The sequence below is a fragment of the Staurois parvus genome, unplaced genomic scaffold (assembly GCF_062004578.1).
Source record: "Staurois parvus isolate SC_StPar_1 unplaced genomic scaffold, SC_StPar_1.0 ptg000394l, whole genome shotgun sequence".
Lineage (NCBI taxonomy): Eukaryota > Metazoa > Chordata > Amphibia > Anura > Ranidae > Staurois > Staurois parvus.
Window position 1 is genome coordinate 8660409 of NW_028318190.1, and position 27636 is coordinate 8688044.

Genomic DNA, 27636 nt, shown 5'->3' on the forward strand with positions numbered 1-27636 from the left:
GATGATAAATATCTATTCCCTGATTGGTATTGTTAATCTGTTCATTATATTTAGAAGAGTGTGCAAAAATTAAAGACGTGTTTTCTTCTGAGATGTTTGCTAATTGGGTATTGTGCCCACTAGTGCATTCAGATGGCACATGCCGTATGAGACTCAGGTTTGCTTTCTGAACACTTGTCCTTCTGTATTGTTGGAACACAGAACATAAAAAAATACTGAAGCCCCTAATATTATTTTCCATTCTGTAACTTTAATATGCTCTGTGAAACGTTTCTGAGTCACTAACCGAATAAAACGTATGCCAATCAGGAGTCCTGTCTTTACTCAGATTCAATGTGTTTCTGCCAAATTCAAACTTCTGTGTTTTTAAAATACAGTGTGTAAGTAAAGGAAAAATAAATAAATGAGTTAATATTACCTTGGTAGCTATCAGACAGTGTCTGTCTCTCTCCTGTTTTTATGTTCACAAGACTAACAGATTGCAATTCCTTTCCAATAACTTTTACCAAATCCCCAGTTGACAGACAACATTCAGAGCCACTGATGTCATACACTGAACCTGTAAGTCAAGTAAAAATTAAACAATTAATAAATCAATGATTATAATATACACTGAAGAAAATACATTTTCATTTTGCAACAATATATCAGTATGGCAAACATCTAACTTAAACACTGTGGCTTTACTAATTGTTTCACAAGAAGCTGTACCTGTAAAAGAAGATGGGGAATACCACTTCCTTCCTCAGCGATGGTCACTGGAAGTGTTCTGGAAGACAGATACATTCGGAAATGTTGATATTCTGGCTGCCCCGCAACTCTCACTGATTTCTAATTGGGACCATCACAACATGAGACAGTGATGACATGGAGGTCAGTATAGCAGGAATCATTGAGAGCTGCAGGGAACACAGAAGATCAATGTTCCTGGAAGTGTCTGTTTCCCAGCAGACTTCAGGTTACGATAATGAAAGCCCCTTGACCCTTCTCCCTCCTCCTTGGGAAAGGGAGCCTTGACTGCTGGAAGCTTGGCAGCTATGTTGGAGTAAACCTAAAACAGAGATGTTAAGTGGCTGCGATAGGATTGGCCACCAAGACATGAGTTGACTGGGTGGAACCTGAACTATAGAAAAAGGCTATACAGGGGCACGTCCCACTACTCTGGGGAGATTCAGACGTCACAATAGTTGCCCACCCTCCCACCCATTGTGAGTTTCGTCACAGCTTTATTGGCTGTTTTACCTTGCCAGTGGTTGATATTGCTTTATGGGCTGTGCTATCAATTTTAATTCTGGGGTCAGTTTAATGCCTGTCTGGCACTGATGGTGAAGACAGGCCTCTTAGACTATCTGTGTTTTTGTTATGGATGCTCATGGTATAACCGGGACTGGTATAGTTATATGGTTTCTTTGAATGTTGTTACATTTTGAAAAGTTCAATAAAGCTGTGGCCTTGCCCTAGTTCCAACATAATCAGCCTCTGTTTTTTTTTGGGGGGGCAAGGTTTTTTGTTACATCAGTGGTCAAAACGCACTTAGGCTTCTCATGAGTCATGAATGGAGTTGCATTTGGTGGTGCAGACAGACACATCTAGAAATGTCGATCTCCTGGCTCCCCCACAGCTCTCACTGATTTCCCCTTGGGCCATCATTACAGGTGGAGTGGAGCTACATTTGGTGGTGCAGGTAAAAGGAGAGTAATTCATTGCTTACTTTACAGGTGCAGCTTGCCTTGAAAATTTTCATATAGGCACAGGGTCGCTGTAGCATTTTATATTTTAAATATTCTTATATTTTAGATCAGTGTTTCCCAAAGCATGGGATGTGCACCTCCAATGGAACTCAACTTTGCTCTAGGTGGGATACTTCAGGGCTACTAGTGTTAGATGCCAGTGATGTTTTAGCACAGGGAGCAAGGTGAAAGTGCTTATTGGATGTTACATGTTCTGTTGTGCGCTTTGAATAAAGCAAAATCCAATACCAATTGTACAGATGGCACAAATCAAATATTACAAGGGTGGAATACACACAAACAACATTTAAATGTAATATAAAGATATAAACTCAAGTATAATTATATATATAACATGTGTTTGTTGTTCCAATTGACACTGCAGTTAAATAAATATAGAGAAAGCAGATACAAGACAAATACAGGTGTACCTCGGTTTACAAACGCCTCGGTTAACATAATTTTTGGTTTACGAATGAAAATCCATTGAAAATAATGCCTTGGTTTACAAATTTTTTATGAATTTTTTTTGCAATACGAAGTGTATGTTGGTGCCGATTTTTAAATGCAATTGCCAGCTTTTTTTTTTTCTTCATTATAGCTCACAGGATTAGCTGTCACTTTCCCCGGAGCTAAAGGATACTTTGTTTCAGATATCTCAGAAAACAAACTAAAAGGAAACATTGTTTCTTTTAAAATCGGGGAAATAAAACTATAAGGAAACTTTCTTTCTTTTAGCTGGGGGGAAAGTGACAGCTGATTCTCTGAGCTATAGTGAAGAAGAAAAAAAATGACACTGACCTATAGTGACAGCGACTTTTTTAAAACTTTTTTTCTGACATCCGTAATGGATTAGTTGGTTTTCAATGCATTCCTATGAGAAACCGCGTTTCAGTTTACAGATTTTTCACAATACAAAACATCCTAGAGAACGCATTACATTCATAAACCGAGGTATACCTGTACATGTACAATACCTGCTAATTCCAACTCTGTTGTAACCATAGTTTTCTCTTTTGCTCATCTGGGTTTCCCCATCCTTGTTGACTGACTAAGCTTATTATCACACAGCACAAGCCATAAGGCATGCTAGACAGGAGACAGAGTGCCTGTCAGAAACTGCTGGCCAACCAGTGTCAGTACAAACAGAAACAATTGTAAAGAAAACTGTCTCAATATTCTGTCAGCAGTTTGGATCTACCTGTATAGAGACACCATATAGACACCAACTATCCCGCCATCAACTATCCCACCATCAAAAATGCACAAACTGCGACACAGCCAGATGGCATTAGCAGGCAGGGATGCAGTCTGGAACCTTTTATTGTCACACAAGAATGTCAACAGTATGATTTGAAGGTGATGTGATGAATTTGATTACACTCCTACATCACACCACTGTAACCAGAATTGAATGTTTTACACATGTAGCCTTACTCTGTGAAAATATTTTCCAGCTTTGGGACAACAATCTAAGCACTGGCAGATTGAGAGTGGTTGTTATTTAGGCAGGAAAAAAAACACTGTTCATTAGACATGTGCGGTTCATTTAATTCCAAATTTAAATTTGGGCACAATATTCATTATTCGGAAATTCAGATGTATCCAGATTTCCGAATTACAACAGTAACGAATTTCAAATAATCCACAAAAGTTTAACGAAACAACAAAATTTATTCATTTCATTTGCATGTTTGAAGCATTCAAGTCAAACAAATATTTATTGATAATAGCTGGTTGTTAAGGAGTGCCAGCCGCCATGTCTTTAACCTGTTCCTGACCACGCTATAGCCGAAAAACGGCTACAGCGCACTCGGTTAGTTCTGGTAGGGCATCCATGGACGTCCTCCCAGAACCGCGCCCCCTGCACGTGATCTGTGATCACTGTGTCCTTTCGCAGGGGGACATCTACACTGATCATCACGGCACTGATCATCAGTGTCCTGGTGATCAGTATAGCCCCATCAGTGTGGCCAATAGTGCCCATCTGTGCTGGCCATCAGTGCTGGCAATCAGTGCTCATCAGTTAATCAGTGCCGCCTAACAGTGCCAATTAGTGCCACCTAACAGTGCTCATCAGTGCAGCCTAACAGTGTCCATCAGTGCCACCTATTAGTGACTTCTCATCAGTGCAGCCTATCAGTGCCAATCTGTGAAGGCGAAAATTACTTATTTACAAAACTTTATAACAGAGACTAAGAAAAACAGTTTTTTTGCAAAAATTTTTAGTTTAGCAAAAAACAAAAACCCCAGTGGTGATCAAATACCACCAAAACAAAACTATTTGTCTCAAAAAATGATAAAAATTTAGTTTGGGTACAGTGTTTCATGGCCGCGCAATTGTCATTCAAAGTGTGAGAATGCTGAAATCTGAAAATTTGTCTGGGCAGGAAGGGGGTAAAAGTGCCCGTTAGGCAAGTGGTTAACCAATTGCCCTCCAGTGGATTTACCCTCTTCCTGACCAGGCCATTTGTTGCGTTATGGCGCTGCGCTATTTTAGCTGGTAATTGCGTGGTCATACAACGCTATACCCATACAAAATTTATGTCCTTTTTTTCACACAAATATAGCTTTCTTTTGGTGGTATTTGATCACCTCTGGGTTTTTTATTTTTTGCACTATAAACAAAAAAAGACCAAAAATGTAAAAAAAAAAAAACTAATTTTTTAAAATTTCGGTTATAGAAAATATATAGTAAACTCAAATTTAGTCATAACTTTAAGTCAAAATGTATTCTTCTACATGTCTTTGGTAAAGAATTCCCAATAAGTGTATATTAATTGCTTTGTGTGAAAGTTATAGCATTTACAAACTATGGTATAAATACTGCAATTTATGCCATTTTTTGCTATACAGCGCAGCGCTAGTTTAACTGACAATTGTGCGGTCATGCAATACTATACATAAATGAAATTTATGTCCTTTTTTTACACAAATAGAGCTTTCTTTTGGTGGTATTTGATCACCTCTGTGGTTTTTGTTTTGCACTATGAAAAAAGCCCGATGTTTTCTCATTACTGTTATAAAAAATATCCCATAAACTCAAATTTCAACATAAATTTATGCTAAAATGTATTTTGCTATATGTATTTGTTAAGAAAAATCCCAATAACTGCATATTAATTGGCTTGTGTGAAAGTTACAAACTATGGTATAGATACTGAAATTTACACAGCTTTTACTTTCTGACTGCTTATCACATTTCTTGAGGTGCTAAAATACCAGGATAGTACAAACACTCCCAAATGACCCCTTTTCAGAAAGTAGACACCCTAAGTTATCTGCTGAAATGCATGTTGAGTCACTGGGAGATTTTTTTTTTCCACAAGTTTTTGGAAAATGACAACAAAATTTTAATTTTTTTACACAAAGTTGTCACTTAAATTATATATTGCTCACACATGCCATGTGTATATATGGAATTACACCCCAAAATACATTCTGTATTTCTGGCATGACTCCATATTACATAGTTAGTCTGGCTGAAAAAAGACAAAAGTCCATCCAGTTAAACCATATTGCAACCACTAGCAGCGCATGCAGTGAATGACAAAAGTGAGGCTTCCCACTTGTTAGCGAGGAGTCTCATTACACAAAAGAATGTTACATCACTTCTGCTTACAACATTACAAAACATGTTGTCACTTTCACACTTGCAAATCATGTAGTGTTTCCATTTTTGTTGTTTAACCCCTGTATGTGTGTATGTATGTATGTGCGCATGTGGATACATATATTTATGTACATGCGTGTGTATGTATGTACGTCATTGTTAGGCCTTGTTCACAGAGAAATACTTAATCATACACCCATGTGAGGGCCGCGTTTGTCCACACAGGCGTGGGATGCACAGGTTTTGCATGCATCCCCATGCAGGCAGTTCCATTCATGTCAAATAATATGCAGCAGCTGCACAGAGTCACTGCTCCTATCACGTACCTGGTGTTAGGCTACGTTCACACTAGCATTGTGTGCAGGTGGCAGAGAGGCGTTTGGGAAGCGTTTTTACCGCTTCCCAAAGCCTCTGCCAATTCTGCACATTACAGCACATGGTGCTGTTCTAACGGGAGCGTTTGCGTCACGTCGCGGCAAAACGGATGCCTCTGGTGGAGTCAGGAGGCGTTGAAGCCTCCTATTCTAGTCTATGGTGCCGCTCCACAAACGCCCGACCGGCGTTTGCGGTGCGGTTGCAACGCGGTTGTAGGGCGTTTGCGGAGCAGTAACACCATTCAAACTGCATTATAGGCGTTTGTGGGGCGTTTTTAACGCTCGGCAAACGCCTAGCAACTGCCGCTAAACCGCACATGCGGCATTTGTGGAGCGTTTGTCGAGCGTTAAAAAACGCTCCGCAAACGCCTGACCAGCGCTTGCCAAACGCTATAGGGGCGTTTGGCAAGTGTTGGTAAAACGCTTGTGTGAACGAGCCCTTAGAGGCCAATGGAGAGAGGGCTTCCCTTGAGGCTAAGTTCCAGACTCCCCTGAGAGTGGGACAGCAGGAGTCAGGCCCAAAGTGGCACAGGTCGCCTGTAGGAGTGCTTGCTGGCGGTCCACCCAGGAGCACAGCTGAAATGGTATCTGCAGACAGGTGGTGCCTGTGCGAGGTATGCAAGCCTTCTGGGAAACAGAGGATCACAGGATAGCCAGTTCAAAGCCGAGGTCAGGTACCAGGTGGAAATCAGAGCAGAAGTAGTCAGATGGGATAGCCGAGGTCATACACAGAGGAGCAAGAGGGAATATCCATTAGCCAAGCCGAGGTCAGATCAGGGGTTAAGCAGAGAAGACAGGTCCAAGAGCAAGCCGAGTCGGTATCAGGAAATCACAGATCACAATAGCACAGGAACAGGAACAAGGTACTGGGAAGCCAGAGATCAACCAGCACCTAAGAGTAGTGCAGGGCTTCCTTATAAAGGCAGGAAGCCTGTTATTGGGCAAAACATGTTGACGTCATGATACACAGTATGACCTGTGTGTGTGTGTAAAGTGCACCAAAGACTTTGTATAAAAATAGGACTAATCCAACGATCACTGTAAGTTTCTCAGTCAATGAATCATCATATCAAATAATTCAGTGATTAGTTATGACAACGTCTCACATCCAACAATCCAGCTCAATTCAGCTTTTATAGTTTACCCCAGACAATGAATACCATCCAACATGTCGAAAGGCATGAATACAGTTCACCTGAGCATGAAATTGTATATTTCATCTACCTAATAATGGTTAATTATGGTCTTCAAATATGTTGTATAAGTGGAACAATATTATATGCCAAGGCTGAGATTCAACAGTTCAAATTCATCCAGCATTTAAGCAAAAGTGTTGTGACTTACAGAACCAATAGTTGGACCAATAAAGCTGCCCCTTGTTCCAGAGTTCATAGCATCAATCCATATACAATTCTTGGGTGATCAGCCAAATGTCACAATGTAGTATTCATCACAGGGTAGTATACATAAGTGCAGCAACATTGCATGTCAGGGCTGGGATTCAACATTTCAAACAGTCAGCCAGTATATGCAATGTGTTACCCAGAAAAACAAGTGTAACACATAGACCAAGAGCTGGGCCAGTAAGGCATCCACCTTGTCCCAGAGTTCACAGGATTAATTCCTAGATGATACTGCGGTCCATCACCCAAATGTCACAGTAATGTAGTTTTCATCACAGGGCAGTGCAAATACATGCGCAAACTTTTTTTAATATGGAAGTTCACTCCTGAATAATGCAGCTAACAGTCAGTCTCACATGGCATTGTCGCTACATCCACTGGGTCTTTAAAGAAATCACTTAATCCAGGTGTTACAAGTAGTGTACACAAGTGTCTCTCAGTCATAAAGCAGATGCCCCTCACAGTTCCTTTGGTGGCAAAGGTGCATGCCCAAACTAGTCCCAAATCAAGTCACTCAAACAAATCTTTCTCAATCAAACAGCACATGCCTACTCACAGTATGTTAGGTGGCAGAGGTTCATGCTCATATTAGCCTATTTCAAGGAGAAAAGTCCATGTAGAAGATGCTGCAGTAAAAAAATAGATGGTATGGCGCAGTGTTTATAAACACTGCACAAGACAGAAGATAGAGGGCCAGTTCACACCAGAATGTGGTGCGGGAAACCCGCTTTCCATGCGCATTCATAATGCACTGCAATTGCAATCTGCATCGGGTGTCAATATTAAAGTGTTAGTAAACTCATGACCCTTCATTCATTCCCTGCTAAACACCTTTTCTCATCAGCAGTTAGAGCAGTCTACCAGTGTCCATCCGAGCCCTGGTTAAAGCTTGTACGAGGAGTTTTAATTTTGCTCTAGCAGGATGCTGAACCTCTGACCTCTGTCTGGACAGTGCTGATCACATGCTTTCTCCTAAGGAAAAAACACAAAAAAACCTCTCTAGCAATACACACCAAACTGAGCATGTGCAGAGTGACTTCACAGGATATGTCTTATCAGGAGGGGGGCGCTGAAAGAGGGGGAGGATCAAAGAAGTCAGGATCAAACAGCCTTTTTACACAATGCAGAAGATTAACCCCTTAGGTTCCACAGTGAGTATAACAAGCGTGCTTTACTGTATATACAGACTGATTTTACTGTTGTGGGTTTAGTAACACTTTAAGTTACCACAGTGCATTTGCCTGCATTGGATCTAATGGTACAGAAGTATGATCCAGTTGCAGCGTGTTTCCAAATGTACTTTTGGTGCGGTGCAGTGTGATTTCAGCCCATTCAAACTGAATGGCTTGATATTGCAGCACACAGAGCTGCATGTAAATTGTGCAGGAATGCACAGAGCATTCCTGTGTGATTCTGAGTGTGACCCATCCCTTAAAGATACATCATTCTTGTTACTTTTGTATGTATACTGTTTAATTCATCTGCTGGGATGAGCTTCAATTTGCATTTTGGCATCGGTTTAACCGTTTAACCGTTAACCGAAATACTGCTACAGGGTGGCAGGGCTGCGCAAAATCACGTATATACCATTGGCAGCTAGGGATGTCAATCACTGGGTCCGGGCCAGAGATTCCCCGCCGACACCCGGTGATCATTGAGGAAAGCTGAAAGGAGAGAAACCTGTGTGTAAACAACACAGGTCTCTCTCCTGCCAGCAAGGACATGCTGCTTTGTATTTCTCTGCACAGCAGAGAAATACAAAGCAGCATGTCTCTCTAGTAAAACACACACAGCACGTAATGTAAAACACACACAGCACACAGTTAACCCTTCTATCACCCCAGATGTTAACCCCTTCCTGCCCAGTGTCATTAGTACAGTGTTAGTGCTTTTTATTAACACTAATCACTGTATTAGTGCCACTAGGGATGTCTGTGGCAGTTAGTCAGTTCCCACCCAGTGTCAGAATGCCCACCGCAGTCCCACAGCTCCGCTATAAGTCACTGATCACTGCCATTACTAGTATAAAAAAAAATTAAAATTCCAGTATATATACTGCGATTTGTAAATGCTATAACTTTCACGTAAACCAATTAATTTACATGTATTGGGATTTTTTTTTAGCAAAGGCATGTAGCAGACTACATTTTGACCGAAATTTATGATGAATTTTGATTTTTAACCTTTTTTTTATTGGATATGTTTTATAGAAAAAGTAAAAAAAAACATAGGTTTTTTTTTCAAAATTGTCAGTCTTTTATTGTTAGGTGATCAAATACCACCGAAATAAATCTCTATTTGTGAGAAAAAAGTACATAAATTTAATTTATGTACAGCATTGCATGGCCGCACAATTGTCAATTAAAGTAACACAGCACTGTATCGCAAAAAAATGGCCTGGTCAGGAAGAGGAGTTAATCATCTGGAGGGCATGTGGTTAAATAACCTTACAAGTAAAAAAAAGAGTTTTTATATAAAAGTTGTATATATTTAACCACTTATTAACCTTTAGTTTACCCTAACCAGACCTAATTAACCCTATTATACCCACCAAATAAGACGCGTTTTGTTGCTTTAAATTGCTACTTCCTCAGTGCAAGGTGATAAAATTGGAGTCTAGTATCAGCTGGTAGTGAGATCCACTTGGGAAATATCCTTTACTAGCCACTAGGTGGAATTTAGAGTTTGTGGCTTGTAGCTCATGTGATCCATCTAGATGACATCACTGCCACAATCTCTACACTCCACCTAGTGGCTAGTAAGGAATATTTCCCAAGTGGATCTCACTATCAGATGTTACTAGACACCAATTGTATCACCTTGAACTGAGGAGTGGCAATTTAAGGCCAACAAACGTGTTTTATTTGGTGAAATAAAGTAAGTGGATAACAATATTACAAGTATCCTCCTGCGCTCAATACAGGCAAGGTCCCTATCTCAACAGCTGCTGTCACTCTACCTTAACCTTAAAGTAACCAAATATATACAAAAAATAGTGAAGCGCTTGATAAATAAACATATATAAATATATATATTAAAGTGCCATCAGTGAATATAGGTGATAGGTATTAATAATTCCTTGTTAAACGCTGGAACATTAAACCCAATAATATATTTAAAATAATAAAAAACCAAACTGAATTCATAATATATATAAAAACGGTGATAATAACTAAACGAATAATCACACCAGTGTCAAATAATCTTATATCTCCAAGGGGTTCCTTATTCTCCTTCACTATTTAAATTGAAAGTGCTCATCAATAATTAAAGTGAACGTGTGTATACAAAAAAGCTTAATTTAAGTGCATATACAGAACATATATATATGTATAAATCATATATCATATATATATAAATAAAGTCCATGCAAGTGTAGCTTGTGATAGAACAGTGGTCTTCACTTCTAGTGCTCAAACACAAAATCCTCAAATGGCAGCAGTGCCTGCTCACCTCCCCGCACTGACCCTCAAGGGGCCAAAAGGCTACTGATCTCCTCTATGGCCAAACTTTTTTTCCTCCTCCTCTCGGTAGCTCAGCAGGTGATCACAGGGTCTCCACTTCTCCTCCACTCATATGTTATATAGGACACAAAACAGAGCTTCCCATAGTATAATATTGTTTAATGTAAGCCACTTCTATTACATATTGGTTGTACTCACATTTGATTTCCTGGTTACAAAAGCCTTCCACCTCATGCCATAGGTGTATCTCATGAACACAGGGGGAAACCAATATGGCCGCTCCGTTCGGACATGCGTCCCACGTGACCGGAAGTGACGTAGTTCCAAACCGGATATGGCGTACCGACGCGTTGCGTCACGTGCATCGTGACTTCATCAGGGTTCAAATGTGGGTTCAAAACCAGGAAATCAAATGTGAGTACAACCAATATGTAATAGAAGTGGCTTACATTAAACAATATTATACTATGGGAAGCTCTGTTTTGTGTCCTATATAACATATGAGTGGAGGAGAAGTGGAGACCCTGTGATCACCTGCTGAGCTACCGAGAGGAGGAGGAAAAAAAGTTTGGCCATAGAGGAGATCATTAGCCTTTTGGCCCCTTGAGGGTCAGTGCGGGGAGGTGAGCAGGCACTGCTGCCATTTGAGGATTTTGTGTTTGAGCACTAGAAGTGAAGACCACTGTTCTATCACAAGCTACACTTGCATGGACTTTATTTATATATATATGATATATGATTTATACATATATATATGTTCTGTATATGCACTTAAATTAAGCTTTTTTGTATACACACGTTCACTTTAATTATTGATGAGCACTTTCAATTTAAATAGTGAAGGAGAATAAGGAACCCCTTGGAGATATAAGATTATTTGACACTGGTGTGATTATTCGTTTAGTTATTATCACCGTTTTTACATATATTATGAATTCAGTTTGGTTTTTTATTATTTTAAATATATTATTGGGTTTAATGTTCCAGCGTTTAACAAGGAATTATTAATACCTATCACCTATATTCACTGATGGCACTTTAATATATATATTTATATATGTTTATTTATCAAGCGCTTCACTATTTTTTGTATATAAAAGTAAGTGGATATTTTACTAAAAGCAGGCGATTCATGCCTATCCTTTGAACAACCACATGGGGCATCTCTGCCAATCGAATTACCTAAGGGCCCTTTTTCTGTTGACTCTTTCTAACAATTTGTTCACCCACCTGAGAACCCCCAAAGAGCACCCAGGATGGGAATGCCCGAGGCATAGACAGTGACCACACTGACCCTATGTGGAGACAAGTTTTCTCCACCCGCATCCACTAGGAAGGACACGTGTTCCCTTTTAGCTGGGTGACTGCAGCCTCAACAGCTGTAAGTCCATTTTGACCTTTTTCTTTTATTGGGGAAGCACTGCATTCTTATTTTGTAATTAATCTACTACACTATAAGGGCTGTCCCACCTCCCTTTCTTTTTCAGTGGAAAATCTGAGCTGAAACCCCTGTCTAGCTTGTCAGGAACCTTCGGTCTGCGATCTATACCCCAGACCTGAAAATAACAGATAATAAACAGCTTTGGAAAGTCCTTTATAGAGCTTAAAAAAAAACACAAAACAAAAAAAACAGATAGCAAAACTTGTATAGGGTAGTTCATCACTGATAGTATTTTTAACTTCTACCCTGAGAAAAGTTTTAAGTAATATACAAAAAAACAGAAGTAAGCTTTACTGGTTTATGCAGTGCTTTACATAATGTACATTCTCAACAGATCCTGTCTTCAAGTAGCTGACAACCTAAACTCCCAATCTCACAAGCACACATACAAGCATACACATACTAGGGCCAATGTAGATAGGAACCAATATACCTACTATATTCTCTGTAAAAAAGTGTTTAACACGATTTTTTGTTTTCCTGATGTCAACATGGCAGGATACCTATTAAAAATGAAGAGCTGAACAGGGAGGGTTATGATGCATAATCAAACTTTATTAAAAAAGAAATATGACCACATCTGCTTGACTAAACCTCCTTCTGTCTATCCGTGTATGACCTTGGCTTGCCTCTGCTTCTGAGTATACTTTTACTTGCGTTTTCACACCATATTTCACATGTTCTTTTCTTAGATGCCACTCTGTGGTCTGCCAACCACAATCCTCTCTTGGTGTCTCCACCTGCTACCCAGCTGCCATCACCTTGAGCCCTGTGCCTCTGTAACCACATTCAGGGGTGTTCCGACCAGAGCCATAAGGGAAATCCTTTTGTCAGCTCGGCCTCCAACCAAGGTACATGACACAGTCCCCTTGGCTGGCTTAAACAATTGTATGCAGAGACTCCATCTTGCATTTTTTCACATAAATTAAATGATTACATTTCTTTATGTTGATCACTTGTCTCCAACCATAGACTTCCTTTCGTGTGAGAAGCAGAGGAGAGTAAAAGCCTATAAATCTCTCTGAATGAAGAACTGGAATTATTGTATGCAGCTACAAAATGTCGGTGCACCAATAGATGGCCTTCAGGGGATGAAGGAAAGCTCCAGGGTGACAAGGAAATTGCCCAGGTAGTCACAAAAAAATCAAAATCTCATCTAGATAGAGGGCTAGGAAATTGCCCAAGTAATCACAGAAAATATCATAGGGTGAAGGAATGCTCCGCATCTTAACACCAAAAAGTGTCCACATTCTACCAGGGACAGAACCCTATGATCTTGTGCTATCCAGATGTTCATCTTGCCTCTACCACACCTGTCTGGGTGGTCCTCACATCAAAAAGAATCTGGGAATCTGAAAGGGCTGAAAGGGACTTCGGTCTCCTCGTTTTTAGAAGAGGTGGCCTGTGTACCTTTTCATCTTTTCTGGAAGGTCCTGCTCTGGTGAAAGGACTTTGAATTCCTGAATTTGGACTTGGCCCTCTAGTAGACCGGAATTGCTTGTGCCTCAAATGCCTATCCTGTGAAAGAAGACCTGACTCTTGAAATAGTCGCATCCAACTTCTGGCCAAAAAGTATCTGTCCAATAAACAGGAGCCTGCAGCAACTCTGCTTTGAGGATGGGTCTGCCAACCAAGGTATGAACCATAGAGTTCTCTTTGCTGTCACTGAATTCACCCTCGAAGCTTGCGCTTATCCAGAGAATGAATAACTTGATCCTCTGACAGATCTTGGGGGATGGTGACCTTGAGATTCTGGTACCAGACACTTGCTACTCTTGCAATGGAAGTCAATGTGAATGCTGGTCTTACAGCACCTCCCCTGCTAAATAATATTTGCATAAATCAATGCAAATTCTCAAGGACATCACCAAAGGAGACCGAATACTTTATTGGGAGAGTAACATTCCTCACAAGCTGCATGACTGCAGCATCCTCCACCATGGAGTTGTCCAGAGATGAGGCATCCTCCTTAATAGGATATAACTGCTGTAGATGATCACTCATGGATGACCTTTTTCACTTTCTGCCACTCCTTCTGGATTAAATCTTTAATTTCACCAATCAGCAGAAAAAGAAAGGTTGCTTCTTAAAAAATGAAAAGCAGGTTTTTGACTTTGTAGGTGGGACCTCAGACTGCTCCCATTCCAGGATGCATAATAAAATAAACCACCTCCTGCGCATAAGTGTGATATCCCAGTAAAGGTGCTAAGATGATCTCTATGTCAAATGGATAGTACTTTAAGCCTTACTACCTTCTCAAGACTGGGGAAGCCCTGAAGCGACTACAAAGCAAAAACAACAGAGGGTGCATCAGCCTAGTGCATTATCTCACAGCATTTATTCTAAGAACCACAAGCCCAGAGAGATCTCAGGATCATGGCTGATGTCCTCTGAGGAAGAAGGTTTAACCTTCAAAACTTGTGAGACATTCAAGATCCCAAGGTCCCCTGGTCTTTGAAGGTCACTGAGTCGCATGGACTTTATAGCTACAAATGAGTAGCTCGATAAGCTATTTCCTATCTGATGTTTGCTAGTATATTTTATGTGGTTTTAGAATAAATGCTGTAGGATAATGCGCTAGAGTGGTGCACCCTTGGTTTTTCCTCCCATTCCAGGGCCTGCTTCATTGCCCTAATACATGCTTGGGTCCTAGTAAGCTCAGATCCAAAACCTTTCCATACTGTGTCCAAGGAGGTCAAGTGATCAAATGATGAGGGACCGATGAGGGAACTTCATTGGTTAAGGAGGACTGACTGCAATGCCCTGAATTCACAGGAATGGTCATATCCTTGACTTTGTTCCCAGAGTCCACGGACATAAAGTGGATGGAGAACTCAGAAGGAGACTTATGAACTATTTGTCTGAGAAGGGATCTGACTTGAAGGCTTTGAAAATCTCTGTCCCTAGAAAGATGCAATTTTAACAGACAAGTTTGTTTGGCATCAGCTCCACATCTGCAGACCCAGTCCTTCTTGCTCTTTGGTTGCTGTGAGCATTCAGAAGTTATTCAGGCAAGGGGTCAGTAACAGGAAAGTTACGACTAGGCTTAACTTTCACAGAGCCTTGGATGTAAGATACTAAAATAGAGTGCCACAGTGCTACAGCCAGTCAGAGGAAATAAACATTTTGTATAGAGCTGGCAGATGGAGCCAAATGGAGATGCCTCCTGAGCAGTGCCACCACTAGGCAATGGGAGTGGAGGATGAATGTTGCCAAAGCCAGGTGTCAGGATGCCAGAGGAAGTTCACATGCGCCAGCACACAGACAAGAAAATCCTGCCAGTAATCTGCATAGACACCCACGTTTGCGCATCAACATATGCATGTCTGCACTGGCTCAAGTCCATACACTGGCATACACGAACAGTCTCAGGACTGGCGCCACAGGGTTAAATGATGACTAATAATTGCTGGAATATCTTCAGCTTGTTCCTGGATTTCCCGGTTTTCCTGCTGCCTGGCTACCCATTGCTGACTTGGCTTGTCCCTGGATATCTCTTTGATTCTCTCTTGATCATGACCTCAGCTTACTGCTTGATCTCGCTCCTGTCTCCTGTGTATAACCAACTTGTCTCTAGACAATTCAAACAATCTTATAGGGTCATTAGTTTATTTATACAGCCCAAGGAGCTTATGCTGGACATACACTAGTTAAAAAATAATTCAAACTCGGTCGTGAGAGCAAATGATATTACCATCATGTAATGATTGAATTCCGAATGAAAAATCATTCAATGGACATAAATGAATCAGTTTTGCATTCATTCTGTCACATGTGCCCTACAAACAGTTTGATTTTTAATGGGCAAGAAATACCTTTTAACCTTTCAATTTATTATACAGTATGTTTGGCAGAAGTTTTCCAACCTTTTCCTCAATTTTTTTGCTCAAAAAAGTCAAAACTGATTTTCTATTGGTGCCCATTAACTGGAAGAAAAATGAATGAACTGCCAAAATGATAGATTTTCAAAAGATTTTGTATCTAGTATGGCCACCACTTGCCCTAGTGTGTGCTTGGTGATAAAACTGAAATAAATAACTTACTGTACTTTTTAGCTATTATGGAATTCATTTAGAGGACTTCATAATCCAGCTGACTATATAGCATAAACCTGATAAATAGTGTACTGTTGACTCTTTGAAAAAGTCGATATTAATCTAGTAAAGCACATAACTCTCAGTAAACTGTGTAGTGACTAGGTACATAGATCAAGGGTTTTGGTTGTTTCGGTTCAGTGCTGGTATAGTCATCAGCAGAAATGTAAGGATTTGGTGCAGCTACTCCCTGCACAATTCTAAGGCAGGCCATAGATTATCCAGAAACCAAAATAAATATTTGCGCTCAGATTAAATAATAAATAAAAAGCAGCTGACACAGGAATAGATACAATCCCTCAACATAATACATAGCAAAAAAAGTGCAACTCTGTATAGTGTAAAGAACCATCAATTCATACAAAAGTCTGTGCTAATTAATGTTAAAGTCCATCAGACACAAAAAAGTCTGTGCTCAAAGGAAACTCCTTCAATAAGTAAAACCCACCCATCAACAGAAATGGAAAAACCGCATTCAGTGCATTAAAAAAGGAGGAAGATGACACCTCTATAATCCTGGTAAAAAAACACAGACATGCAAGAGCTCTTAGCAGAGGTATTTGGCTTTTATATTAAAAAAGTCAACAGCGCTTTAGGGGTTAAGCCCGCATGACTCTCTGGTTTATGGCACAGAGATGGTTGTCCCCTTGACTCCGCTCCAACTCTGCGTTTCCACCAGAAAATCATGCAAGAAATAAGCACTAATAGCGTAGTATGCCCGAAACTTAAAACATTATTAAAAGTAAACGAATGCACTAGTTGAAAAATTGCATAGCCGACAAAGAAACAATACCGAAGCTGCAGCAATTCCAGTGTATGGATGTTCCAGCCAAATGGCTGTGTAGCCATAGATTATGCAAATTAGTACAAATTAGTATTAGTACAAACATTTGTATAACAATTCTCATCAGTGCATTTGATGACTTGAAAAATGGCATTCAAAAATACTTCAAAAAATGTTTACTTTTAACATCCCAAGCTAAAACCACTTTTACTATTACAACTATTGAAAAATGAATCCTGCTCCTTGAATTTTTTCATCACTTTGGTTAAAAACATACATCAGTTTGACCACACTAATGGTAAAACATACAAATGTTCTTAAAACAAAAACAATTATTCCTGATCTCTAATCCTTAACCTACTGCTAAACTTAAAGGATAAGTTCACCTTTGGAACATATTCACATAACTGCAGCCACCCCAACCCCCCCCCCCCCCTCCTCCTGAGAAGTTTCCCCCTACTACCTGTCAGATTTGAAAACAGTGCGGCCTTAGCGGCTGTTGGCTTGTAGTTTCCAATGAACTGTGGAACACTGTGGTAGTTCATTGAAGCTTCCTATCAGAATATCTGCTTGCTCCTACATCCCATATGGCAAGCAGATATTTTGACAGGTCTGCAGGAGACCTGCATGGCATCAGGGATCTACTGATCACTGGTGCAATGCTTTCCAGGTTCCTATGGACAAAAATAATAAATGCATATTTTTTTGCCTGCAAAAGATCCAAAAGATGAACTTATCCTTTAAGATGGCTATACACTAGTCAAATGAAATTCAACTAATGTATGGCCAACTTAAGTTAGTTTGCCATTTGTTTAGGTTAAAAGATTGTTAGGGTCAGGGATTATGGATCAATTTACATTTGTTGGGGTTAGTTTAATATTTTTTTATTTATACTTGTTCTTGCAATAGAAAGCTCTGTGTTGAAATATATTGTACCAATATCAAATGTACCATTTACTGTTCCATTATGCACACAACACCAAAAAGGATTTCTTGGGTCTCTATTAGAAATGTTATTAATTCAATATGGTTGTATGGACGATTGGATATTCTAAAGAAATGTAGAAGTGCTATACTATCACTTGACATCCCTAAGAAATGTAAACAGACAATTAAAACTAAAATAAAAAAGAGTCACTAGTTCTGGTCTAGTTCCTGCCTTCATAAACTATGTTTTCTTTGTTTAGATGTTGCATAACCTCTATATTTATGTTATATACTCACTCTGCAGATAGACCCCAGAGGCGATCTGTAAAATCCTTGGTAATGAGGAAATGGACAAGGATATAATAAAATCATTCAAGGATATAATATTCTCCGGGTCTTCCATTGTGGATAGACAGACAATCTTGATAGAATTTAGGAGCAATCACATGAGCTGTTTACTGAAGAGGAATTATATTTGAGCTGACTCAAACCTCAGAATGTCAGTATTTCCTGTTCCAAATCAACAACTCAACATAATGAAACTGCAAAGGAGGAACTTGCACGTCAAATATATATGGTCCAATATATAGCATGATGAATTTCTGCAAACACTCCTATAGTTACAATAAAAATCTAATCTTTCCAAGGCTTAAATCTGATCTATAATTAAAACTCATATATTAAACTAGATTAGTAAAATAATGGCCATAATTCCAAAATCAAATTTGTTATTTGAATAAGAAAATAAAAATATACTTTCTTGTCATAAATATAAAAAAAATCCTCATTCAAGGAAGGCAGCCTAAATCACATGATTTATTTATTATTATTTATTACAGGTACTTATATAGCGCCATCAGTTTACGCAGCGCTTTACATGTATATATATTGTGCATTCACATCAGTCCCTAACCCTCAAGGATTTCTGGCAACTAGGAACAGTGTATTAGCAACTGCAGAGAGTCTACTGTTTTGCTAGAAATTCCTATAGAAATGGAAAAAAGTAGTGGCTATGAAATTGTGGGACTTATAGTTGAAGAAAAGAAGTTTCAACTTGTAGTACTTCAGCAGCTGATTGAGGAAAGTCTTACGGGCTTAGACCATTATTGGGAAGAATTTGGTAAATATAATGATCTACTGAAATGAGAAGTGGAGAAAACCAAGCAATCAAAATTAAGAAGGGATTCGGAAGGTTGGAGGAAAGGAAAGTTTTTTTTAAGCGAGGAAAGTTAAGCGAGGAATATTAGTATATCAAGAAGGTTTAGAAGGAGGGGGTACTTTCCGTCTATGTGAGACAGAAGGGAGAGTGATCTGGATAATCAGCTAAAGTAAGGCAGTTTTTTGAAAGATTCCTGGCAGTGAGAGGGATTTGGGGGAGAACTGAGGAAGGAGGTAAAACAAACTCTTGGAGGAAGAAAAGGAAAAGAACAAAGTCACCAAGAAGAGTGAGGCAAAACCAAGGGGAGAACCAGTAATCAGGGAAAACAAAAGTAGACTATAATTCTGGAGAATAAAGAAATGGGAAATGAGAATAAGGTCATCGCTTTGTCCAATTTTACCCTCAAAGATCTTCACATTGGTTTACTTAAGAAAGGTCTTTCCTTCCTTGTTAGGAAAGTCTTCTTGAAGTGATACTAAATATAACATATTTAATTGCTATTATCCCTTATATTTAAGTATAAAGATCCTGTCACTGTATTTAATTCAATATTAAAAAATAATTTGAGTACCTTATTTCACCATTTTGCTGCAAGTCCCTGTACGTCACTTTTAAATCCAGCTAGCCAGATCCTTTTTGCAATTTTTCCATTGCTTTACTATTTTTACCTTACAGCTTTCAGAGTTTGTAAAAGACCCCTACATGGCACATGGCTAATAAAATAAAAATAAAGTGCTACTGATTTTTAAGGCACCTCGATATTTCCACAAATTTTTATCAAAACAATATTTTCACTAAAAATACATTAAAATCATTATTAGCAGATAGACACACCGCAAATTTTACAAAATTCCTACTAAATATAAAATCTTAACCAGTATTAAGTTAATAATTAACAAATATTTGTCAATTTTAAATTGCACTCTTTTGCAAAATGGTGAAAATTGAACATAGCCAAATGCAGACAGTGTGAGTTCAGGGACATACGCCCACATAGATGTCAAGTTGGGAAGTTGGGAGCAGTGGCTGTCTTGATGCAGCCACTGCATCCCAATTGATATGGATGGAACTGTCTGCACAGGAATGCATGGAACACCTGTGCATTCTTGTGCAAGTGATGTGTCCCTATTGACATCAATGGGACTTCCTGCATGAGGATGCACAGAACACCTGTGCATCCCTGTGCAGCTAAAGATAGCCTCGCTGTAGTATGCCCTGCGTAAACTAGGCATTTGGCCTTGTTTAGACTTGTGGTTGTAGGATGCAAAATGCGTGGTTGAGCTGCATTTTTGCCGCCTGCCAAACGCCCCCCTTAAGTTGCAATACGCAGTGGACAGGTCAGTGATGCCATCATGCTTCAGAAGCAGGGGAGATTTATACACGTTTTTTTTTTTTTTTATTCTTTTTACAACTTAATTTTTTTTTGTAGAGGTACATTTTTATTTTTAAATTTTTTTTATGGGGGGTGGGGTTTGGAGAGACATTAGGGGTCTAAAGAGACCTCTGATGTCTCTTTTTTGAAACAGAGAAAGGGACTGAAGACAGCTGCTCTTGCAAGACACGTGGGGCTGCTATTGATTCTGAATGGCACTCCTATGTATCTCAGCCCACAGCATGTTCATGAGTGTGGCAACTGCAGGGAAACTGCATGGTCAAAAAGACCATGCGGTTTCCCTGAGGATGCATTTTGGAGGTGCATGCACCCTTTTTTTGCGTGAAACACAATGGCACAGCAGCCCATTCAAGTAAAAGGGCTGCCATGTAACATGCACTAGTGTGAACCTAGCTTTACTTTTTTTTTTTTACAGTTGAATTTATTTATTTTTAACTAAATAATATATTTAATATTTTTTACATTTCGGGGCAATGAAAGCCGGCTGGAGAGGCAGAGGCAGAGGAGGGAAGCCGACAGCTGCGGCAGCCACAGAGAGATCACGGTTTGCAAGGAGGGAAAATCAGTGTTGGGGGGTGAGTAATTAGTGCAGGCAGGGTAAGGCAGTGTTAGGGATAGTTAGAGGGAGGGTGGGGCATTTTAACTCTTAGCACAGGTGGGTGGAGGGACCGGAGACCCAGGGCAGAGAAGCTGCAGCAGAAGGTGGGGGCTGTCACATTTTAGGTTAATAGCTCTGATCAATCATCGGCTTTTTAGCCGCTAATCAGAGCTATCCATTTGTTCAGCAGTGTCCGCTGAACAATTCTTCTATAAGTTCATGGTCACTGAAGTGATCATGAGCTTATAGCAGAGGAAGAATGCAGGTCTGTATGGCGTATGGACCTAACAAGCCGAAAGCAGTGCTGTAGGTCCGTACGCCATACGGACCTGACAATGAAAGGGTTAATCGTTGTTGTTCAGAGGCTGCAAAACATTTCCCAGGTCCTTCCTGTCCTCAGGAAAGTTCTGATGGAACTAGTACTCTACTGATGTTTGAATCTGTGTCTGCACAGCGCTGATTGGTGTTGTGTCGGTCAAATGACATAAAAAGGCTTTTAACCTGTTGCCGACCAGCAACAGTACATATACTGCAGCAGGGCGGCACCGCTGCGCAAAATCATGTATATATACACGATTTTGCATTTCGGGCAGGGGGAGCGCGAGAGGCGTGCGACCGTCCTACCCGCGACGCCGATCGCGGCTGCGTGTGTCAATCATCGGGTCCCGGACAGTGATTACCAGCCGGAGCCTGACGATTACTGCCAATCACTGACAGGGAGGACAGCTGCAGTGTTTACACCTGTCAGTTTTCAGCACACTGTTCCGGATTGCTGAGTTCAGCTTTCCGGATCAGTGTGTAACAGTGAAGTACACACCCCCTAACCCCTAGTAAAACACTCCCCTCACACAGGTAACCCGCCATAAGTTGCTGATCGACGCCATAAGTTGCTGATCGACACCATTATTAGAATAAAAAAAATACATTCCAGTATCTATACCGCCATTTGTAGGCGCTATAACTTTCACGTAAACCAATTAATTTACACGTATTGGGATTTTTTTTAGCAAAGACATGTCGCAGAATACATTTTGGCCTAAATTTATGCTGAGATTTTAATTAAAAAAATTTTTAACGGACATATTTTATAGCAAAATGTCCAACATGTTGTTTTTTTTCTCAAAATTGTCGGTCTTTTTTTTATAGTGCAAAAGCAAAAAAAAAAGCACCGAAAGAGAGCTCAATTCGTGGGGAAAAAGGAAATCAATTTCATTTGGGTGCAGCGTTGCATAACTGCACAATTGTCAGCTAAAGTAATGCAGCGTCTTAACACAAACCGCTTATGTAACCTATAGCACAAATACTGCTACAGGGCAGCACGGGTGCGCAAAATCACATATATATATATATACGTGATTCGCACTCCCTTGGGTTTCACGCCCCTCCCAGATAGCGTCAGATTGCCCCTCAGTACACCAGTAATCACATTTAACCCCTTGATTGCCAGGAACATGCTCATACACAATAAACCTCCATTGCTAGTATAGTGTCTGAACAGATTAATATCTTTGATCAGATCAGCAATATACTAGCATTCACATTAGTATAGCATCCCCAAAAATGCAACGTTAGCAGGATCAACCCCGGCACCTGCCAGCACCTGCGTTTAGCCCCTACGCTTATCCCCCCTTCTCCTCCAGCAAGTGCAGTGTCAGTAGGTCACTGTCACTTGATACATTGCACACAAAATTGCAGTGTTCGCAGAATCAGGCCTGATCTCTGCTAGCACTTGTCAGTAAATTTTGATGACTCTCATATGCAGCAGAAAGCCAGTACTAGTGCCACGCTACCTTTTGGTGAACTGGCGAGCACCAGCGACCTAGTACATCCTGGATCTTTCACCTACCTCTTATATTGTAAGCTCCAAGGAGCACCCTCCTAACCCTCTTGTATTGAACTGTATTGTTGATGTATTGTCTCCCGTTATATTTCAAAGCGCTGAGCAAACTCACTTGGTAATGTGGCGAGTCCCAAAAGTGCAGTACAAGCTGGTGCAATGGCAAGCACAAGTATTGTCCCGCAACCACCAAGAATTCGCACACAGGCCCGTAGAGCCCCTTGTATATTTCCAGATGTGCTTGCAAATCCTGATTGGCAGCCCACAAATTCTGCAGCAGCCGTACTTCCCCCATCCACTGCCCAACCCGGAATTCAGGTGGAAACAGCAAATTTAACTATTCCCCTTGATTTTTTCGAGATGTTTTTCATGGAAGATCTGTAAGCATTGATTTTGGATCAAAGCAATTTATATGCACAACATTTTATCGCTGCCAATTCAAATTCAAACCTTGCCAGACCATTCGCATTCAAATTAAAAATTTTTTTGGGCCTAACTCTCAACATGGGCATTACTAAAAAAATGAATTGCGGTTGTATTGGTCCACAGACCCGATTCTTCACATGCCCGTGTTCTCTGCTGTCATGGCCAGGCACACAGTAGATATGAGAGTATAAAGTGTTTTATGCATTTCAACAAGAATACACTCTGTCGTCCTCAAGGTGACCCTGAATTGGACCGGCTCCACAAAATTCAGCCCCTCGTAAATCACCTTAACCAAAAATTTGCAGATGTCTATACTCCCCAGCAAAAAACCTGCATTGATGAGTCCCTCATTCATTTTTCTGGCCGCCTTGCATTCAAACAATTTCTCCCCAGCAATCGTGTCAGATATGGGGTCAAGATGTATAAGACCTGTGAGAGGGCAACAGGCTATACATATAAGTTTTGGATTTACGAGGGAAAAGATAGTCACGTGGAGCCCCCCAGATGCCCAGACTACATGGGGAGTAGTGGCAAGATAGTTTGAGACTTGGTGTCATCCTTTTTCCATATGGGGTACCACTTATACGTGGACAATTTTTATTCAAGTGTGCCACTATTTAAAGATTTGTACAATCTTGGAACTGGCGCATGTGGCACAGTGTGACCTAATGTGTGCCCACCATTAAAAGTGGGTGGATGCAGGTGGTATATTCTAATGGTGGGCATACCACACACTTTTTCTGGCAGAGATTTCTTCTCATTTTTTCATTCAGTCCACAGGCTGCATACAAAAAAAACCAAAAACATAGCATATATACCCAACAAGGACCAGCGACGTACTGGCACATCACTGGACTTTGAATGGTTATACCAGGATGATGCCTACAGCTGCAGGCATCATTCTGGTATCATGATCAGCTTTCATGTACAAGCAATCCTAGTGGCTAATTAGCTGCAGGATTGCTTTTACAAGCAGTGGGAGATGATGCCCCCTCTCCCCCGCTGCTTTCCACGGCCTTCTTGGGCAGTCCTGTGCCATCGGGGGAACCTGAGAATGAAGCCGGTATTTCTGCCAGCCAACCATAGAGCTGATTTGAGACCGGAATGGTGCCAATCATCTCTATAGTCTAAGAATTTGGAAGCTACAAGCATTTCATCACTTCAGTTTCGCAGGATATAAACAGTGCCATTTGTAAATTGGGAAAGCATCTGATCACACCGATCTTGGTTGGATTAGATAATGTAAGGGCAGAGGAGAGATCTAGAGTCTGATAGACCCCCGATTTCTCAAAAAAGAATATATGACAATGCCATTGAAGTTATAGGGGATATTTGCATTCCCTGTGATAGCATTAAAGGTGATAAAAAAAATCACCCTCGCCTCACCCGCGTGTGCACACCTGTGTGCGCGAGCATTGACCCTGTGCAGGTATGCAAGCAGCAGTTGCACCATGCATGTGAGGTATCGCCGTGAACGTCAGATCAAGGGCAGTAATTCTAACACTAGACCTCCTCTGTAAATCTAAAATGGTAGCTTGTAAAGGCGTTGCCTATGGAATTTAAAAACTTATGCAGTTTGTCGCTATTGCACTGGGCATGCGCAATTTTAAAGCATGTCATGTTTGGTATCGATTTACTTGGTATACCATCATCTTTTATATTCTACCAAATAATTAGCCAATATATTGTGTTATAGTGCATTAAAAGTAAAAAAAAGTGTTTTGTTTTTTTTTAAATTGCGTTTGAAAAATCACTGCGTGAATACTATGTGACATAAAAAATTGCAGCACCCACCATTTTCTTTACTAGGGTGTTTGCTTTAAAAAATATATAATGTTTGGGGGTTTAAATTAATTTTCTAGCAAAAAATACTGATTTATTTTCATGTGAACAAAAAGTGTCAGAAATGGCTTGATCTTCAGGTGGTTAGAAGAATGAATCATGTGTGGCATAAACTTCTAATGCTGGGCATAAAATGCCCCCACCCCCCAAAATGACCCCTTTTTGGAAAGTAGACACCCCAAACTATTTGTTGAGAGGCATATTGAAGCAATAGAAAAATTTATTTTTTTACAAGTTTTTGAAAAAAGACAAAATGTTTTTAATTTTTTACACAAAATTGTCACTTAAATGATTTATTGCTCACACATACCATTGGTATATGTGGAATTACTCTCCAAAATACATTTTGCTACTTCTCCCAAGTATGGGGGTACCACATGTGAGAGACGTTTTGGCAGTCTAGCCAAGTACAGGACCCCAAAATCCAATAAGCACCTTCAGGCTTTTAAAGGGCTTTATTTCCTCATTACACTTCCAGACTACCTATCACAGTTTCAGAGGCCCTGAAATGCCAGAATAGCACCAAACCCCCCCAAATGACCCCTTTTTGGAAAGTGGACACCCCAAGAATTTGATAAGAAGCATGGTGAGTATTTTGCAGATCTCGTTTCTTGCCACACGTTTTTGGAAAATGAAGAAAAAAAACTAAAACATATTTTTTCTTTTCTTTTTTTATATTTCAAAACCTTGTGAGAAAAAATTAGATCTGAAAAATACTCATCATGCCTCTTTAAATTCTTTGGGGTGTCTACTTTCCAAAAAGGGGTCATTTGTGGGGGTTTGGTGCTATCCTGGCATTTCAGGGCCTTCAAAACTGTGATAGGTAGTGAGGAAGTAAAAGGAAGTTACGCACCTTCAGGCTTTCAAAGTGGTCATTGGATTTCAGGCTCCTGTATGTGGCTAGGCTCCCAAAAAGTCTCACACATGTAGTATCCCCATACTCAGTAGAAGTAGCAGAATGTATTTTGGGGTGTAATTCCACATATACCCATGGCTTGTAATGTAAATGACAACTTTGTGTAAAAAAAAAAAAAATGTTTTTTGTCATTTTGCAGAAACTTGTGGAAAAAAATAAATCTTCCACGGACTCAATATGCCTCTCAGCAGATAGCGTAGGGTGTCTACTTTCCAAAAAGGGGTCATTTGAGGGTGTTTGTACTATCCTGGTATTTTAGCACCTCATGAAATGTGATCGGCAGTCAGAAAGTAAAAGTGTGTAAATTCCATTATCTATACCATAGTTTGTAGATGCTATAACTTTCACACAAAGCAATAAATATACATTTATTGGGATTTTTTTTTAACCAAAAACATGTAGCAGAATACATTTTGGCCTTAATTTATGACGAAATTTTAGTTTTTTTGATATTTTTTATGACAGAAATGAGAAAATATTGTTTTTTTTAAAAAATGTTTCTCAGAACGTTTATTGTTTATAGCGCCAAAAATAAAAAGCACACAGGTGATCAAATACCACAAAAAGAAAGCTCTATTTGTGTAAAAAAAGGACATTAATTTATGTACTGTGTTGCATGACCACACAATTGTCAGTTAAACTAGTGCAGCACTGTATAGCAAAAAAAAGGCGTAAATTGCAGTATCTATACCATAGTTTGTAGACGCCATGACTTTCACACAAAGCAATCAATATACACTTATTTGGATTTTTTTTACCAAAAACATGTAGCAGAATACATTTTGGCCTAAATTTATAACTAACTTTGAGTTTACTATATATTTTTTATAGTTGAATGTAAAAAATATTGTTTTTCTTCAAACTTTTCAGTCTTTTTTTGTTTATAGCGCAAAAAATAAAAAGCGCACAGGTGATCACATACAACCGAAAGAAAGCTCTATTTGTGTGAAAAAGGACATAAATTTTGTCTGGGTACAGCAGTGCATGACCGTGCAATTATCAGTTGAATTAGTGCATCGCTGAGTAGCAAAAAGAGGCCTGGTCATTAAGGGGGGGGAGGGGGGAATCCTCTGCAAGGCAAGTGGTTAAAATAGAAAATAGAATAAACAATAGATAGCAACAAGTTTTTTTTAACCACTTGCCCTCCGGAGGATTTACCCCCCCCCCCCCCCCCTTCCTGACCAGGCCTCTTTTTGCTATACAGCACTGCACTATTTCAACTGGTAATAGCATGGTCATGCAATGCTGTACCCAAACAAAATGTATGTCCTTTTTTTTCCACACAAATAGAGCTTTCTTTCTGTGGTACTTGATCACCTGTGCACTTTTCATTTTTTGCGCTATAAACAAAAAAAGACCAGAACTTTTGAAAAAAAAAGATTTTTTTTACTTTTGGCTATAAAAAATATGTAGTAAACTCAAAGTTAGTCATAAATTTAGACTAAAATTTATTCTGCTACATGTTTTTGGTGAAAATAAGTGTATATTGATTGCTTTGTGTAAAAGTTATGGCAGCACAGTGTTTGCATGTTCTCCATGTGCCTGCATGGGTTTCCTCCCGGTAATCCGGTTTCCTCCCACACTCCAAAGACATGCTGGCAGGTTAATTGGCTCCTGTCTAAATTGGCCCTAGTA

At 39.8% G+C, this 27636-nt stretch overlaps 1 protein-coding gene across 1 annotated transcript in view; it reads right to left on the reverse strand.

Moving 5' to 3' along the window:
• THEMIS2 (thymocyte selection associated family member 2) overlaps nucleotides 1-18271 on the reverse strand; it is a 68595-nt gene extending 50324 nt beyond the window's left edge. Inside the window, exons 1-2 of the mRNA XM_089686213.1 lie at nucleotides 18128-18271; nucleotides 419-559 (exon numbers count right to left, since the gene is read on the reverse strand). Coding sequence (XP_089542339.1) covers nucleotides 419-559; nucleotides 18128-18233 — 247 coding nt within the window. The 5' untranslated portion in view covers nucleotides 18234-18271. The remainder of the gene's footprint in view (nucleotides 1-418; nucleotides 560-18127) is intronic.
• Nucleotides 18272-27636: the final 9365 nt, after the last annotated feature.